General features: G+C 52.2%; 4 protein-coding genes across 4 annotated transcripts; 1 reads left to right on the top strand and 3 right to left on the bottom strand.

Annotated features, from left to right (window-relative positions):
• Positions 1-419: 419 nt before the first annotated feature.
• Positions 420-4670, top strand: MAM_07768 (Carbohydrate-binding WSC; the record flags this gene model as incomplete). The annotated part of the gene is made up of 5 exons (XM_040826566.1): positions 420-532; positions 623-3773; positions 3838-3910; positions 3958-4293; positions 4456-4670. The coding sequence occupies 5 exons, from the start codon at positions 420-422 to the stop codon at positions 4668-4670; spliced, it is 3888 nt and encodes a 1295-aa protein (XP_040675405.1).
• A 1002-nt stretch (positions 4671-5672) lies between these two features.
• On the bottom strand, positions 5673-7274 carry MAM_07767 (uncharacterized protein; the record flags this gene model as incomplete). Its single annotated transcript, XM_040826565.1, has 2 exons — positions 5673-6249; positions 6412-7274. 2 exons carry the CDS (start codon positions 7272-7274, stop codon positions 5673-5675), a joined length of 1440 nt encoding a protein of 479 aa, XP_040675404.1.
• Positions 7275-12642: 5368 nt separating this feature from the next.
• On the bottom strand, positions 12643-13035 carry MAM_07766 (uncharacterized protein; the record flags this gene model as incomplete). Its single annotated transcript, XM_040826564.1, has 1 exon — positions 12643-13035. One exon carries the CDS (start codon positions 13033-13035, stop codon positions 12643-12645), a length of 393 nt encoding a protein of 130 aa, XP_040675403.1.
• Positions 13036-14653: 1618 nt separating this feature from the next.
• On the bottom strand, positions 14654-15696 carry MAM_07765 (C6 transcription factor; the record flags this gene model as incomplete). The annotated part of the gene is made up of 2 exons (XM_040826563.1): positions 14654-15129; positions 15258-15696. The coding sequence occupies 2 exons, from the start codon at positions 15694-15696 to the stop codon at positions 14654-14656; spliced, it is 915 nt and encodes a 304-aa protein (XP_040675402.1).
• Positions 15697-17405: the final 1709 nt, after the last annotated feature.

Below are 17405 nucleotides of genomic sequence, written 5' to 3'. Positions count from 1 at the left end.
ACTCGGTTCCAACTCACACACAGCCGGCTTGGTCTTGCGACGACGTCCTGTTGCTGGACGTTCAATCGCTGGACGGCTCAGAGCCATCTCGACTTGGAAGATGATGGTCGGGGAGAGGGGGGGGGGGCCTTGCAAATATGCTGCCCTGAGCGCCATTGATAGTCCATACATGGACCTCCAGAATAGCCAACAAGCTCGGGCTTTTCGGCAACGGCTCGACGCATACTGCCCACTGATGTATTAGTAATATCAACACGATTGAACATTTACGCGGTCAGAGTTGCGCTCGAGCTGGGTCATGGGCTAGGTCCTTCTCATACGTACTTTATTCTCGCCCATGTATATGTGAGTTGCCCTCCCCGCCCCTTGCCGATCCACGAGGCTGTTTCTCATCCATTGAGTTTTCAGTCGTCATCATGATGGCTTGCCGTGCAATGCTGGCCATGGCCGCGGCCTTCGGCGTCGCTGTTGCCCTTGGAGATACGGACACAATCACCTGGGGGGGTGACAACTCTAGAGCCGGCTACCAAACGTGAGTCGATAAGAATTAGCCCCATTGGAGTAGAGGCCGCCGATCACGGCGGAGAAGGAGTGACTGACTGATCTGCATGAAACTATACAGAAACCATAACATGGACCCGGCCGTAGTTGGCAGCAGTCAATTTGGTCAACTGTTCAGAACACAACTGCCTGGTGTATGGGTTGGACAACCTGAACAAGTCTTCTCGCAGCCCCTCGTCTATACCCCGAGCGGTGGTAACAAGCAATATGTGTACTTTGCGACGACCCAGAACAATGTCTATAAGCTCGATGCCAAATCGGGGCAAATCGTTGCGTCGCGGAATCTTCATATTCCGTTTCTTGCTGCAGATCTCGACGGCTGCGTCGATATCAACCCATCCATTGGTATTACCGCGACCGGCGTCATTGACCCTGCCACCGATACCCTGTACTTGACGGCCAAGACTTATGTCGATCAGAACGGTGGTGAAAAGGCCCAAGGCAGACCGGCTGGTCGATACTATATTCATGCTCTCAGCGTCGACGATCTTTCTGAGCGGCCCAATTTTCCCGTCGACCTCGAAGGCATGATTGCCAACAACACTCCTGAGCGCATGTTCCAGGGTGGTATCCATCACCAACGTCCAGCTCTTCTGCAAACTGGCGATTTCATTTATGCCGGTTTTGCATCCCACTGCGTGCAGTACAACTTCACTGGCTGGATTATCGGCTGGCACAAGACGACGGGAAAAATTGTAGAGAAATGGGCAACCGAGGGCGACGGCGTCCCCAATGCCATCCGAGGCGGTGGCATCTGGATGTCTGGCGGCGGTATTGCCTCTGATGACAAGGGCTCTATTTTCCTCGCCACGGGAAATGGGTACGCCTCTCAGCTTGCCGACGTGCCTGTCAATGGCTTCAACCCTCCCACCTCGTTGGAAGAGGCTGCACTGCACATGACGATAAACGCGGATGGCAGTCTTCAGCTGGTCGATTTCTTCATGCCTTGGGAGAAGCGCGCGTTGGATGGTGCAGACAAAGACCTGGGCACGAGCCCTTTGGAGATTCTGCCAAGTGAGTTTTCATGCGGCAGCGTCAAGCGAATTGGCGTCGTTACGGGAAAGAGCGGCAAGACGTACTTTCTCAATCTGGACAACCTGGGTGGATACAAGAACGGCAAAGACGGTCTCGACGACGTGATTCAGGTTTACGAAAACCTCAACTCGGTGTACGCGGGTGCTGGCGTCTATCCTCTGGAGGGCGGATACATATATATCAACGTCATCCAACACCCCTCCATCGTCTTCAAGTTCTCGTGCAGTGACGGAATCCCGTCCTTCTCCAAGGTGGCCGAAACCCCCACGAACAACGCGTATATTCTCGGAGTCAGCCACGGCACAACCACTTCGCTCCAGGGCCAGCCGGGGACTGGTCTTCTCTGGATCACGGACGTCCAGGGCCTCAACCTTCGAGTGTATGACGCTGTGCCCCGAAGCTCAACCATGAACCTGATTCAGTCCCTTAACATTCCGGGGGTAACCAAGTTTACTCGACCCGTATTTGGCGACGGAATCGTGTATGTCGGAACGACCCAAGGTTACGTCTACGGCTTTGGCTCCCCCGTCAATGTGCCTCTCAACTGCACGTCGCCCGTCGATTTCGGCAACGTCAACACGAAGAACAGTAGCGTTGTCAAGCCTGTTACCTGCAAGGCCCTCATCGGCGTGACAGTGACGGGCATTGAGCTTAACGATGCTAAGAGCAAGGATTTCAGCCTTTCTGGTTTGCCTAGACTGCCCCTGGAGCTGGCTGTTGGCCAGACTTTCATGGTCAACGCCAAATTCTCTCCTTCAAACGTCGGCCTGCAATCCAACGATGTCGTTGTAAACACTACCAACTCAGCCGCCGGTTTCAGCACCGGAACTCACGCCAGACTGACTGGAACAGGCCAGAGCGCCGGTGCTCTTCTGGATGTTACTCCTGTAATTCTCACGTTCAAGAAAGCCATCACGGGCGAGGATCCCAACGGGGTGTCAGAAAGCATCATAGCCTCCAACTTGGGCAATGGGATGCTAAGTGTCCAGTCGGTGCTGTATTCCACAAACAGCACTAACGGACCATTCAAAGCTTGGAACGGCCAGGGAGATTTGGTCGTTGGTAAATTCAGACTTCAGAAAATACCATCTACCATTCGACCGAACTCAGCAGCAACAGTGAACGTCCTATTTGATACGTCCACGAGCGGCACCTATTCTTGCTACGTCAAGTTCGTTTCGAATGGCGGCAATAAAACAATCTCGATGGCTGCCTCAGCAGGCCCTGCACCAAAGGCGTTGCTCGAGTTCCAAACACCCGATACAACCGGATGGGTCAAATACCAACCGGGCACACCCTTCACGTTTGGCAATGTGACTGAAAATAATTCTAGATCCCTCAAGTTCCGGGTCACCAATAGCGCAGCAGCGGGCGCGGCTCCTTTGTCGTTGACTGTGTCAAAGCCTCCCTTTGGCCTCGCTGGGCTCATTAGAGCCTTGAACCAGGTAGACCTTGCCGAAGGCACATCGCTAGGAGCAGGGGAGAGCGCGAACGCTACGCTGATTTGCAACGTGCCCTACGCACAATGGAATACGGCTCCGTACAACGGCACGGCCCGGTGGACTATGAACACCAACGACGCCACGCTTGGGAAGCAGTTCATTCAATTTTTCTGCAATGCCGTCGCCGAGCAGGCACCGCCGCTTCTGCCCGATGGCCAGAGTCAATTCAAGTACATGGGGTGCTACAGGGACAATGACCCCGGCCGCGAGCTGCCCAACGCCATCTTCTCCAGCGACACAATGACTAATGCGGATTGTATCAAGGCCTGCAGTGACAAGGGCTTTACGTTTTGTGGTACGCAGTATCGACGGGAATGCTGGGGAGGCAACACTATACCCCGGGAGAAAGTGAACGACGTCGATTGTAATTATGACTGCGCCGGAGCCTTGAAGCAGATTTGCGGTGGAAACGGAAACAACAATCCTGGATCGTACATGTCAACGTTTGGCAATTCGCTCAAGTGGGATGGCAACACGACACAACCCCCCCCTCCAGCCGGACCGGTTATCAATCCGGGTGTGTCGGGATATGCGAGCATAGGCTGTTACACTGAAGCTACAAACGGTCGCGCGCTGCCGAACGGTGCGGGCACTGACAAGAGAACGGTGAAGGATTGTGTTGACGGTTGCAAGGCTGGTAAATACATATATGCCGGCCTGGAATATGGTGGCGAGGTGAGCTGAGGCTGAGGACACTTTCACCGCAGAGGCCAATATTTTGACTAACCGGTGGTGATAGTGTTGGTGCGGCAACGAGTTCACTGCTGGCGCTGTCCCTGCTCCCGACAAGGACTGCAGCATGACCTGTAACGGTAAGTAGAAGGGTTAAATCCTGTGGACGTTGGCTGATATCCGATAGACAACTCGACCGAGTACTGTGGTGGCCCATCTCGCCTCAATGTATACAAACTCGGCCCCTTTGTGGCAACCAACACCTCGTCCGCACCTACACCTACACCAACAGGTCCCGCCAGGAAGTTGAAGGTTGGCCTTTGGAATTTCCAGGGGTGCTGGACAGAAGCGACAGACGGCCGTGCGCTCAACAGTCATATGTACGCGGATGATAATATGACACTCGAATCTTGCTCCAACTTCTGTCACGGCCAGGTGTACTTTGGTGTGGAATATGGCCGAGAGTGCTACTGTGGCAACGAGCTGCAAGCTGGCAGTGCCAAGGCCGGCAACCCGGATGACTGTAATTTCCTCTGTCCTGGTGACAAAACAGAGTATTGCGGAGCCGGTCTTAGATTGGAACTATACAAAGCATAGCGCTGCTTTTGGCTCTTTGCTTAATTCTTCATCCATCACGTTCTCCTGGATATTTTGTGCGCCTAACACAAACCTGCTACCGCATCAGTGCCTGCAACAACCGCATCCGAACCATCTGCAACCACGCTCAGCCTTGACAACTCTGCTAGTGTCCGAACACTTGTGTCTTTATCGTTTTACCACGCGTCGACCACTCCCACCTCACCCGCCGCTACTTCTAGTACAAGCGAGGATGATGCGCCTACCGTGTCGTCTACCAAGACTCTGCGCCTTCGACCACGCCAACTCCTGCTCGGCCGATGATCTCCCAGGGGAACGCAATATCTGCTTATTACGCCTACGTTGTATAGCCATCTAATGACCGAATTCTCCAGAGCCAAGTTGTCAATGCCGAAAACAAGTTAGTCGAGGGGTGTCTTGGCGAGTGCCACCAGCACAGATGTGCAGGCGTAGAATACGGCCAAGAGTGTTGGTGCAGCGACAAGCTGAATCTGCCCGCGATCGATGGTGGTAGACCTGGAAAGGACGTTACGACGAGGAGTGCAACTTCTTGCGTCCTGGTAACAGCACTGAATTCTGTTGCGCCGGTTCAAGGTTGAGGTCTTTACTATTACTCACGCCGACACATGACAAAGTGATTGGACTGGTCGATCCTTGGGGAGGAAAAAAAAAAAAAGAGCCCACACGACCTTTACTTGAACTAGCGGTTGTCATTTCGTTGCTGGGATGGCATATAATGATACCAATGTGTGCCGCACAAATTTGGCTGCAGGTGAGCATGGTCGATATTTGGCATTACTTGTATACTGGATATTGCCACTTTGCGTATCAGCTGGAAGAGCTGAGCATTAATCAGATTGCGGCGAGTCAATCCTTGAAGTTGGGAACAGTATGAAACTACCGCAAATAATGTATCTGTAGGTTACAGGCTAGAGCCGACGATGAAATAATCTTTTTCCAAGGCGCGGTAATGAAATAGCGTGAAGATTTGGAAGATAAAGTAGGGTCGACTGTAATTTGAACTCGAGCGACATGAACTAAAGAAATAAGAAGAAGTGCCCTAAAAGAATATCCTGAAGAAGCCGATCCTGAACTAGTCCGCCCTGAACATGGAATGGAAAGGCTAACAGCCGTGATGGTAAGCTTCTACCCCAGAAGATGGTGCGCTTAGAAAAAAAAACCCCCCGACATCTTGTGAGGTCTTCCGAGCATCAGAAACAAATGAAAGAAAGGGAAAATGGAAAGGCACAGAAAGTGCATTCAAAAAGGAACGTCCTCTTGCTGGACCGCTTGCTCTATACCCTTCTAGTGTGATGGAGCCAATAAATTTCCCCTCGCTACCATGAGCGCCAATCTGTGCGTCAGGCCACCATGATCTGACGGGCGGCTATTGTGTTCCCTGCTGCTCCCTTCTCGGATACCCAGCACCCGAGCCAAGCTCTTGGACTTATGGGGGCTTCGTCCTTGTTCCAACGCGATGAGTCCTTCTCTCACGGACTGCGCATACTGTTGCGTGTAGTAGTAAGCGTCTTTGATTTCACCCAGGATCAGAGGTAGACTGATTCTGGACAAGGTAGATATGTCGCCGAGGTTCAAGCCCGAGTAGACGGACCAGTCTCGGGGCTGAATGGTGACGGAGTCGTCATCGAGAGCCTGGTCGTAGCTGGGCAGCTCGTCGTTGCCCCTTGATGCAGGAAGACTGTAGCTTGGCGGGGACCGAGAAGCAGTTTGGGCACGACGCTCTTGGGAGACGAGCTGGAGGCCATTGGCTGTATCTTGTAGTTGTCGCATGCGGCTGGCGAGGTTGGCGTCTGCTTGGAGCATGTCCATGACGGCGAGGGCGGCTTGGGCCTGGTGGCGCGCTGCGTCTTGGTGACTGCTCCTGAGATGAATGAGTCCTTATGGGTTCTGCCGGATTTGACGGAAAAAAAAAAAAAGAGAGAGAGAGAGAAAGACAGAGAGAGTGTGTGTATGTGTGTGTGTGTAAGAGAGAGAGAGAGGGAGAAAGGCAGAAAGACGGAAACACGTGTTCATGGCGACTTACACCTGTAGAAGATTCAGAAGCTGGGTGAGTATAAAGTCCACCATTGCAATCCTGTTGGCATCCTTGGCCAGGCTCTTCGAGCAGTGCGGCACTACCTCGTCAATGCCGAGGCCCAGCTCGTTGGCCTGGACCAGCAAAGCATCCAGCCGGCTCTCCAACTCGGAAACGGTCAGAATGGAAGCGGTCAGCACAGTGACGAGCACGTCCAGATCCACCAGGGCTGGGCGATCTCGGTGCGCCAGGGTGCCGGCTTCGACGCGCCGCAGGAACTTGTGCAATAGCTGGGCCGTCGTCTTGAACGACTTGACCTTGGCGAGGAGCCTCGTCAGCGGCGCGGTCCCCCCCATCGGTGACGTGTTCAACTCGTCCAAGTCACACTGCGCCTGGCACGATGCGGCAAGGAGACCAACGACGGCGTCGGCGGCCGTCAATGGGGCCGACTCGGTGCCGGGGGAAACAGACGTCGAGCCTCGTCGCCATGCGGCAAACGGACTTGAGGAGTAGCCCGCTGCCGAGACGGTGGGCGGGTGGTGGTGTCTGTTGGACGAAGCAGACGACTGCCCCGTCATGCCAGCTGATGAAGGATCGTGGTGTAAGTCCATGTCAGGACGGCGGCTCCTCTGCTTGTCTTTGCTGGTGGTTGAGGATCGGCGAGGCAAGAGGAACGAGGCCCGGGCGGTGTAGGGTCTCTTATGATTCTTCTGAATGTCCTGCCCGGCGGTTGTTTCTCTGGGCTGTTGTGTACTGCCATTGTTCTTGCAGGTGGCTTCGTGCAGAGCCTTGTCAGCTACGGGCTGCTTCGACGTGGACTGGACATTGACGGGCAGTATGGCATGTGCGGGCGTGCCTGGGGGGTAGTTCATGGCTGCCTTGCTGCTTAGCTTGGGCCTTTGGTCTGGGGGCAAGCAGGCGGCCTCACTGGTTATTGTTCGTTGCTCGTGCTCATGGAGCTCAATGCTCAATGCTCGTCCCGAGTCCCGAGTTCCGAGTCCCGAGTATTGGTGGATCAACGGTAGCGGTCGTAGCTTGTAAGTACGAGTGAGCGTGTTGCCGATCTCTGCGAGACGAGACTAGACTGTGCAGCCCCCAGCCGCGAAAAGCAAGAGTTTCTCTCAAAAGGCGGATTAAAAAAAAGTGCTTGGAAAAGCAACTCGTGTGAGACGAGAGAAACGAAGTCGGCCAAGTTCCAATTCTTGTTAACATTATATACCTCGCAGTCGGGGATTGGAAGCTTGGCATGGGCAGGAAGGCCAAGTGCTCCTTCCTCGCGCTGACCTGGACAGGACAGAAAAAAACGCCTCTTGACCTCCAAGGCAGAAACGTCCTTGGTCGGAGGGAATAATCAAGATGCAGTCATCTTCCGTCACTCGTCATCAACCAAGGTGGGTTCTGGTTCGCCGCCTTGCCTGGGCTACTCGTCATCTTACATGTGCACAAGGTTCATTCTTGGGGAAATGGAGAATGCATGAATTCACTGTTGAGTCAAAACCGTGGCGTCGTGAGTCAACCGGCAAGCCACCGCCTCGGAACGGTCTGTGACTGTACATGGCAGCTTGATTGGCTGACGACACGACGGCACTTTGGCATGTTCCCCCTTAGCCTCGATCGACAAACGTGCAAGGTACACGATGACTGGTGCTATTGGCATGACAACGTCTTGCAAGGCATATGGGCTACGTGAGTAAAAGTACATGACATGGTCAAAGTACTAGTTGTGTTCACTTTTTCCTCTGAAACAGCTCAAAGTACTACTACCATACTAACGCCCGTGTTGTTAGAGGACCAGCTGGCTTCACTTGCGTGGCAATGCGAATAGACGAGCCATGGACAACCTGCAAGGTCAGGGTCCCTTGGACCTCGATCCCATCCACGACGGCAAACAAAGCACATGTACTATGATTGGAGTGTTGGCATAGAGCTATCTAGCTATCTAGCAACCTAGTAAGTTTTCTCTTTTCCTGGAGCAGAGTTTTAGTCATAGCACGAAAACGTCCTACCGAGTGTATTGACGGAGCAATATCAGCATATCTGTATAGTACTCCTGCGTCACATTCCAAACGTGTGTCCATGCCAAACATGGCATTACAACAAGTCGACATTGCATTCGAATTACATGCAGATTCCGGCAAGTCTAAAGCAATTACAAAGCAAGCAGGCACGAAAACTCTGACGGCGAGACGGGCATCCTTCCTGGTCACGTAGCCGTTGTCAGCGACATCCAAGTACACAGACAAGTTTGACTTCCCTCCCTTGATTGCCAGAAAGTACTGAGCCGGAGGACTTTAATCTTTCCTGGCTGACAGCTCGTTTTCTCGGCGAGTCTGCATACATCACGTCAATATCTTTGTATTATACACACGCACGTTGACTCATCATCACCGAATTCTACTTCCCAGAAAAGAAATCAAAGCCATATTGCTCCACAACTTTCTCATCATCTAGACGCTCCCACACACAAATCCTGCTAGTCCACCGAGCGTGGCACCTCCCGGCAGAAACGACTGGCGATGGAACTCTGTCTCGGCACTTTCTCTTTCTCTCTCTCGCGCGCGCAGGCTCGGTCTCGGTACAGCGTGGTACTTGCAATTACCCAAATCGGAGTTGCATTCGCCCATGTCTTCCAGGAGATCGACAGGGCGAAAGAAGAGCAGCGCCGCAGACGGGTCGACAGAGGTTGATAGACGAACCACCAGCATGGCCACCAAGCAACACGGCAAGCCGGGCAGAAGATTTGCAGGCACAACATCATTCTGAACGAAGGGTCGGACGTACGAACCTGCGACGCATTTCCGTGGTGTCGCATGATTTTTCGCATTCGCTGCATCGGAGGCCGTATAGCACCACCTTCCGTGGCTCGGTGTCGTCAAAGCATCTCGTAGCTCCCGGGGGAAACTCATCCGCAGGTTTGTATGACGTGCAGCCCAAGCACTTAAATCTCAGTCCATGTTCGTTGTACACATCCGCCGCTCTTTCGGGCAGGCCCCCTTTCACCTTCTCATGTACATCTTTGACCACAGTCTCCAGATCTTCGTAGGTTCCGCTATGTTGTGTAAACATATTCTTCAGGGAAAAGTCCACACATCGATGTTGAAATATCGGTATTTGAAGGGCAACCGGCGAATCACCAGGTTTAGGAACACAATTACAAATGCAAGGGGCCTCATCTGGCGGTGTTGTCGTCCAAGAGTTGTTCTCAACAAAGCGCACGGCTCCCTCTCTACGCAACGTTGGAGTCCGGGGGAGCGGCTCATGAGGGAGGTCGCCGCGTGGACGGAGCTGAGAAGGTGCTGCTCTTCGTCGTCCAAGACCCAACGCGACGGGGAAGGATCCAGTGTCCGCTTCATCCGGCATGATGGCAATGGTTCCAGTGTCCCCTTGATCAAGCCCGGTGGGAATGTAGCTCACTATGACGGTGTTTGCTGTCTTGCACACGACGGGTATAACATGACGTGCCAGTTCTGGTGTTGGAATGACAAGGTCGTCGCCGGGTGAAGACGTGTGTTGCTGAGACTAATAGAGCCTCGAGGTTGACGCTTCTTCACCCTTGCCGAGGGGGACATGACGAGGTTTATATAACTCGGCGTCCGAGAGCGAACACAATCCCCGACCATTCATTCGTTCAGGGTCAGTTCGAGCGCTCGCAAAGCAAGCTTGCAGACAGTCCCACGAAAAGGAGAGTGTTGCAGTTGCGGCCTGAAGACCATTCGGAGGAGGAGCATCTCTGCCCCCAGACTAGAATGGCAAGCCGACGACTCCTAGCCTCGCGATGAGTGAATGACCCACGCCCTGGGAATTTGGATTACAAATGACAGGACTGTCCTTTCAAAGATGTTGTGCAGTTGATTCATTCCGTGGTGGCATTGTAGGCAACCAGGGAGGTGTGGCAAGATGCAGGAGTCTTTTTACAACCGTGCGTTTGCCAAGTCTACTGAATCATTGGCAGTGGATCAGATCATCATCAAGATGCTCGTTCTCATGAACCAGCAGGACTGTGCAGCTTCGTCGTCGTCACAAAAGCCAGACCGCTATCGCATAGCGTCTCCGAGAACAAAGGACGACAAAGGACATGCCGCGTGCGCACATTGCGCAAAACCAACCTGCGTTACGAGAACAGAAGATGACGTCCCCGGACCATTTCACGCGCGGAACATGGCTGGTTATCCGTTGGGTGTCCTGGTGCAGGGTCCAGGGATAACATTCGCAGCTCCAGTTCTCGGTGTCAGGAAGACTCCGCGACGCGGACAGAACCCCTTGGGCTCCCACGGCTGATCCCAGAGACGCAAAACTGCGTTCGTATTAATGGGGCCTCGCACGTCATCTAGGATTCTCTCTGCATCATCTGGCGTCTTCCACGTGCATTGCAGCAAAGTAAGACCACATTCGACCACAAGCGCGAAATACCTTCACTCTTGGGTTTGGCATGCCTTCCACAGCCTCGCCCACTTCCTTTAGCCGTGTTCCTCGCCGTCGCCAAGCGTAAAGACACTGCTGTCACGGCACTTTTCATATCCGACCTCTGCCAGTTGCGGTAGAGGAGGTATCCCGGGTCGCGGACGCGCATAGAAAAGCTGAAGCAGCGGATAAATGTTGCCGCTACGGAAAGACGTCTTCAACACGTCCCAAGAAGCTTTGACCAGAGCAAGGTCGAGCTCAGGACACAAGTTGACATACCAAGTATCTCCCGGGACCTCTGCTCTCGCCCCAGTCCCTTATGAAGCATCATTTTTTTGTGTCTGAGGACTCGAGGACCGCAGCTACTCGACTGGCTTAGATGGGGGAGGTATGCGAGCTGTTTCGAGAAGGGTGGAAATGTGACCACACGTTTGCGCGGAAGCATGCTCTGCGGCCAGCAAGCGACCCAAGTCAGAGAGAGCGAGAGAGGCAACCGAGTTGAGGGGCTTGAGGCTTGGTCTATGCCCAGATTCAACGCGCCCAACAAAATGGCCGTCGAATTCATCGACCTTTTTAGCGGCCAAGACGGGCAAAGGGCTGCGGCTCGAATCGCGAGTGGTGTCCGCTCCGCCGAGGACTCTATCCCTGCATGACGTCCGTTTCTCAAACCACCGGCGAACCGAGTTACTACAGCCCGAAATCCAAGTAATGGACTTGGCTGAAAGGCCCAGAACAAGACCAAGCACCGCGGCGTTCGGCCGGTGAGCTTCGACGAGGTACGAGGACGTGGTTAGCCGCTGCGCATTCACGCTGGGCGGCGGCGTGTATTTCCCTCTTCCAGTACGTCCCCAGCATGTGTATCAGCTCTTACATACATGAAGTCGTGTCCCGGACGTGTCTGGACACCCCAGACAAGCACTTCTCGTTCCAGCCCATGTGAGTCCTTGGCGAACAAGACAGCCTCCTCCCGGGCAACATCAACATTATCCACGGGAACCCGTCCTGGGCCCAAAACCAGAACACTTGGCTTGGTTTGCCGCACGAATGCCTAGACTGGCGGGCAGATTGTTCAAACACAGCGATCACCCCGTCGTCGGGACCAAACCCGTCGGCGGGTACGGTCACGCATGGGCATGTGGTTCGTTCCCGACAGGCATCATGCCAGAGCGCATCAAAAAGACCCTTCTTCAAAAGAATCGTAGACATTGCCCCTAGCGAGAGGCTCTCTGGGACCAGGCGCTCAAAATGGAAACCACGTCTCCCCAGGGCCTGTACAACCGCCAAGGACCCGCGGTATCTTCTGTGGCTCGAGGCGACGGTGAGTCTTGTGCGTGAATAGCGATTACAGACGACAAAGAAAATTCAACAGTGAGCATGGTATAGGATCGCTGCATCAGCAACAGTACCAGAACCGAACGTTCAAACGTGGGTGAATTGGGTGTCCGGGTTGCGCAATATCCCTTCCCCAAGGAGGGTTACATGGAGTTGAGTTTCCCACGGGCTGGAACTCACGGCCCGTCACGCCCTAGTGCTTCTGTCAAAGCTCGTGGCTGGCCGAGCCGTCGAAGTACTTCCATCCCATGTTCTCGACCGCCGACATCGTAAGTCTGGATGAGTAGGTGCTGAATATGGAGGCACATCCGTTCCGGATCCCACAGTAAGTCGACACGCCCGAGTTCTCATTCGCCACATGACAAGATATACAAGAGCCTGAATGGAGGGAGAACCGCCCGGGAAGACACTCCCTCCCGGCCCCTTTCTCATTTTCTTCCCAATCCCTCTCCAGCGTGGCCTGTCGGCGTCGGCCCCCAAGTCGGCGCATTGATGTATGATAGCGTTTCACTCCTCGAGCCCAAAGCACTGTCCCTTCATGATACCAGACGAGTATATGGCGCCCCAAACTCTGTCATTCCACTCGCTGCAGCGACAAATAGGGCTGGATCCCCCCGACAAGGAGGTAGAGCCGTACTGCGTGTCGGGCGGATCGACGCCGCGGCAGACGTTCTCCAGCATGTGGACTTGGTATGCGCCGATGACGCCCATGGGGGTCTTCATGTCGAAGCGCGCAAGCATCTCGCTGCGAGAATTGAAGACGAGCTTGCCGCCGGCGTTGACGGAGCCGCGGACGTCCATGAGCATGCCGGCGCCGTCGTTGCCCGTTTGCACAAACACGCCGTAGTGCAGGCAGTTGCCGACTCCGAAGCGGACTTCGTAGACGGTGAGACCAGCCATGACGCTGCCACAAAGCTTCCCTGGGTGTTGCGAGGCGAGATGATGGTTTCCAGTGAAAAGTTGATAAGTTGGAGGCTTCTGCTCCTTCTCCGGCTGCCAGAAACGTACGGATGAGCTTGAGAAGAGAAGGGGAAAAAAACCCCGTTGCGGCTTTTCGCTCTCCCAGACGCGCCGGAAAGCAAAACGGAAAGAAGGAAGTCAAAAAGAGCAGATAGAGTCCGGCGCGGGCTTTTGGTCAGAGTCTATACATATACAGTATCAGCCGGGCAAGAATTTCAGGGAGTCAGTCGTACTCATCCTTACGCACATGACAACAGCATCCGCGGTGCGCTGAATAAGACGCTTATATCGTGCAGCAGCGAGGAGAAAATGTTCAATAACCGCCCTTTCAAATCAAAGGCTATCTTTGCCACTTGGGTAATCAGCGCTGATGAATCACCGGCAGGCAGGGCGAGCAGGCATCCGGAAGCCAGAGCATTCTCAAGCGGAATTCCCGCGTCCCGTCGAACCAAACATGCTTGACCAGACGTGGAAAAAAAGGTAAACTCGAACTTCGGGGACAATGACAGGAAAAGAAAGTACAATACACCTAAAGGCAGCCAATTGGCAGATGGTCGAGTCGCACCCGATTTGCACGGTCCCGCGTCTCGTGGGAAGCACAGCATTTGACAACGATGAGGCCTGCAGGCTCGTCGTAATACCGTTTCCGCAACATCTGCAGGGTGAGACTCCCTCCAGGACCGGCGTACGGCACCTTTTAACGAACCACGGGATCCCAGCTGCCATGCAAGGCGGCAGAAACGGCGCTGTGAAACGAGGAAAGCGTGGCAATGACGAAGCCAAACCGCGCCGTGACAAGATAGGGCTCTTGTTGGGCGCATCCATGAGCACGCGATGCGGTGTGCAAGACCACGTTCATGTTGGCGTGCTCGTAAATTCAGGTCTGCTGGTGCCCAACTTGGCCACCGGTGTTGAACTTCCCCCGAGCATCAGGTTAAAGCCATCTTGGGCAACCTCGCCATGGTTTCTTTCCAGCGCCCGAAATTCGCCACTGCCTACAGACACCGTGGAAAGCTCGCTCTATCCAGAACCAGCGCGCATCGTGAAAGCATCGAATACAAACAACGAAGCGCCTCGGAAGGAGAGACAGCAGGACGAACGGGGATCCCAAGAGCCAGGTCTCTTTCTCGCGCCGCTGTGGCTGCCAGATAGCCATCATCGGGGTCGGTTGTCTCCTGCATATATCTCCAGGTCGTATTGCAACGAACCAAGCCGCTCCGTCGTCGGTGTTCTTCCGGTTTGACGCCGGTTCTTGCCTGTCAGCGTTGGTTTCCAAGGTCCGACTTCCGATTTCTTTTTCGTTCCGTCTTGCTTTCTTTTTCTTCTTCCAAGAATCCCTGCGCCATGGATTGGCCTCGATGGCATGTTTTGGCCGTTGCCAAATAGAGATAATAGTCGACGTGTGTCTCACCACAGACGAGATGTGTGCGACGTGGTATGTTGATGGTACCTTGGTATGATTTCGTCCTTCACTGTGCCCAGGTCGCACACACGATAAGTTACTGCGATGCGACACTGTCCGCTTGCTGCCCCATGTAGTTGCCTCTCCGCAGCTCAATCAACCATCATGCTCAAAGCTCTTCCAGTGAGGAACCTCCCCCCCGTCATCCATCAGCTTCCTCCACGTCACACCATCAGCTCCTGGTCTATCCCACACCAGCGCGGACTCACTCCATGCAGACGGCATAAAAATCCCTCTTCGCTCTCTCACGGAATCACCATGCCCACGAGCCATGCCGACACAACAGCCCCTACCAATGAGCCGTGACTCATGAGCCACATCGCCACCTCCTCCCGGCCCACCCCCCAGCTCGGTGCGAAAATCAACGACTAGAGCCCAAGTCATCTTCACATATACAAAGAAATGCTCAGGGCTTGAGCTTGGCTCCGGCTCAGTATTCTCCCTCAGAATCTCGATCGGGTGAGGTGACTTTGCGTCGGGCTGGGAGTCCCGCGTCATGCCAACCAGGTCTACCCAATAAGGCGGAACGTCATGCAAGTGCATCAACTTCCACAAACCACGGAAAGCCTTGGCTTATTCATCAGAAGAGTAAAGAGACAGTTCAGGATCGTGTTCTCTCCAAGTGTTTCTGCCGCGCACGAGGGTGGCGTGGCTGCAACAGACACTGTTTCTTCAGCATGATGGGCGAGCTGCATCACACCTTTTAAAGAAATGGCTAGACTTGCTGGAAGAGCCAAATATCGCTTGGGTAGGTCGTGGTAAGGTGAGTCCAGCCTTCCTTTCCGCCTTTCAAATTTACGGTCCCGGCATCTTATCCTCAACCTCGCATGCCGATCCAGACCCTTCTTATGTCGTCGACTCGTCAGGCTCCATCCAGCCTCTGGCTGCTCACGTTGCCCTGCGTTCATCCAGGCACGAAGACCAAGTGCCTCGGACAGGCAAACGAGACCGTTCTGTGCGGTGGTGACTCTCGATATAAGCGTTGCGCCGCCGGGAAAGTCAAGGTGATGACTTTGCATGGCGCCGACTTCGTTTTCCATTTTCGGCAATAGCGCTCTCAAATCCAAAAGAGCCATGTCGATCGGTCCCACGCTTTCATTGGGCGACTGCAGACTACGTGAATGACGAGTATTACCCATGGCGACGAGACTGATCAACCTTGGTCGTCTCGTTTGACTCGCGTTGCGGCAAGCTACGAATCATCTTACACGGTTAGCACGCCCGGATGGCACGGACGTGTACTTGAAGCCAGGGTTGATGACGGTCATGAGTCATGACCCATGAATGTACTCCGTAGATTGGATGAGCAGACAGGGTCGCGGGTCGCAACTGAATACGTACAACGATCGGTTTCCTGTTCTCCGTCACTGTTTCTGGCAGCGCACGTGCTTTCGTAAGCAGGGAATATTAACTACATATCATGTTTTCAGTGACAGGGGTTGTTTGACGACCGTTTTGAGGACCATGCTGGCAAGTCGATATTCCTTCCGAATGATGGTGGGGACCGTAGCTCTCCGGAGAATGGAAACATGGCACGACACCGGCTTGCCAGACTGTCTGCCCAATGGTGATATCTCGAATCGGGTCGTTGTCGACGCCGCTCATGATGCTGAAGTGGCTGATGCGTCGAGAATGATGTTACGCCGTCGTACCGGGGACGTCCGAGGGGCGTAGCGCCAAGTCCAGTACTATTTCCTGGCCATGGCTGCGATGGGCTTGCGTGAGGTCGATTGCTCGCACGATGGGCCACCTGCATGCATTAAACATTTCGAGGGCGCCGCCCCCTGATTTGTGTCGCACGGCAACGGCATGCCCACGCGCCCTAGCATACCCACCTAGGGCTAATAGACACACATGCATATAGAATTAAGTTAATGCGCACCTAAAGCGTAGAGCTAGGCGTACTTATTTAAAGAGTATATATAATTCTCTTTTTTATAAATTAATTTAAGGCTTTTAACTATTATTTAAGTAATATCTAGCTTAGTGCTACTACTATTATATAATAGTTATAAGCTTAGAAGGTATTAATTAACTTTTATAACTTCTATTAGTATATTAAGTATTCTTTATATATATTATATACTTATTATTTTTATTTTAAGCTAACTATAAGCTAATTTACTAAGCTAACTATACTAATAAGTACTATTATAGCGCTAGTAAAGCTTCTTTATTTCTCTATAAATTAAAAGAATTAGTATAATATAATATATAATTATTATAAAATATAGAAGATTTAGAACTATATAAACTCTAATTAATTAAAGTAGAAGTTTAATAGTTTCCTTAAGCTTAAGTATTTAATAATAGTAAAAACTAAGGTTCTTTATAAAGTATATTATTACTTTAATTTAACTTATATAGTCTTTAAGGTATATAACTAAATATAAAAGAACTATAAGTATTAGTATACTAACTAGCTATATAAAAAGAGAATAGTATAATTTATATATATACTTAGTTTGCTATTTTAATTAAACTAAGTATATATTAAGTAACTATAGTTAAGCTAGAGAGAATAAATTCTAAATTTACTCTTAAGCAGCTAGTTAAGGCGCTAAAAGTATAGCTTGCTTTAAATAATTTAAGTATTTATATAGAAGCTTATAGAGCTTATAAAGTAGTTCTTAAAAATACTTAATATATAAATTAAAATTCTAAGAATTAGTATCTTTAATAAAGTAAGGCCTTTACTTATACTACTATAGAGAATATTACTAAGATCTAGAGTATTATTACTATTTATAATTTCCTTAAAGTAGCTAGATCTTACTATAATTCTAGCTAGGCTAAAACTTTAATTAATATAATAAGAAATAATAAAAGTATTAAAATACTAAAGACT

The sequence above is a fragment of the Metarhizium album genome (assembly GCF_000804445.1).
Source record: "Metarhizium album ARSEF 1941 chromosome Unknown scaffold_36, whole genome shotgun sequence".
Classification (NCBI taxonomy): Eukaryota; Fungi; Ascomycota; class Sordariomycetes; order Hypocreales; family Clavicipitaceae; genus Metarhizium; species Metarhizium album.
This window is presented reverse-complemented; position numbering and strand designations above follow the sequence as displayed.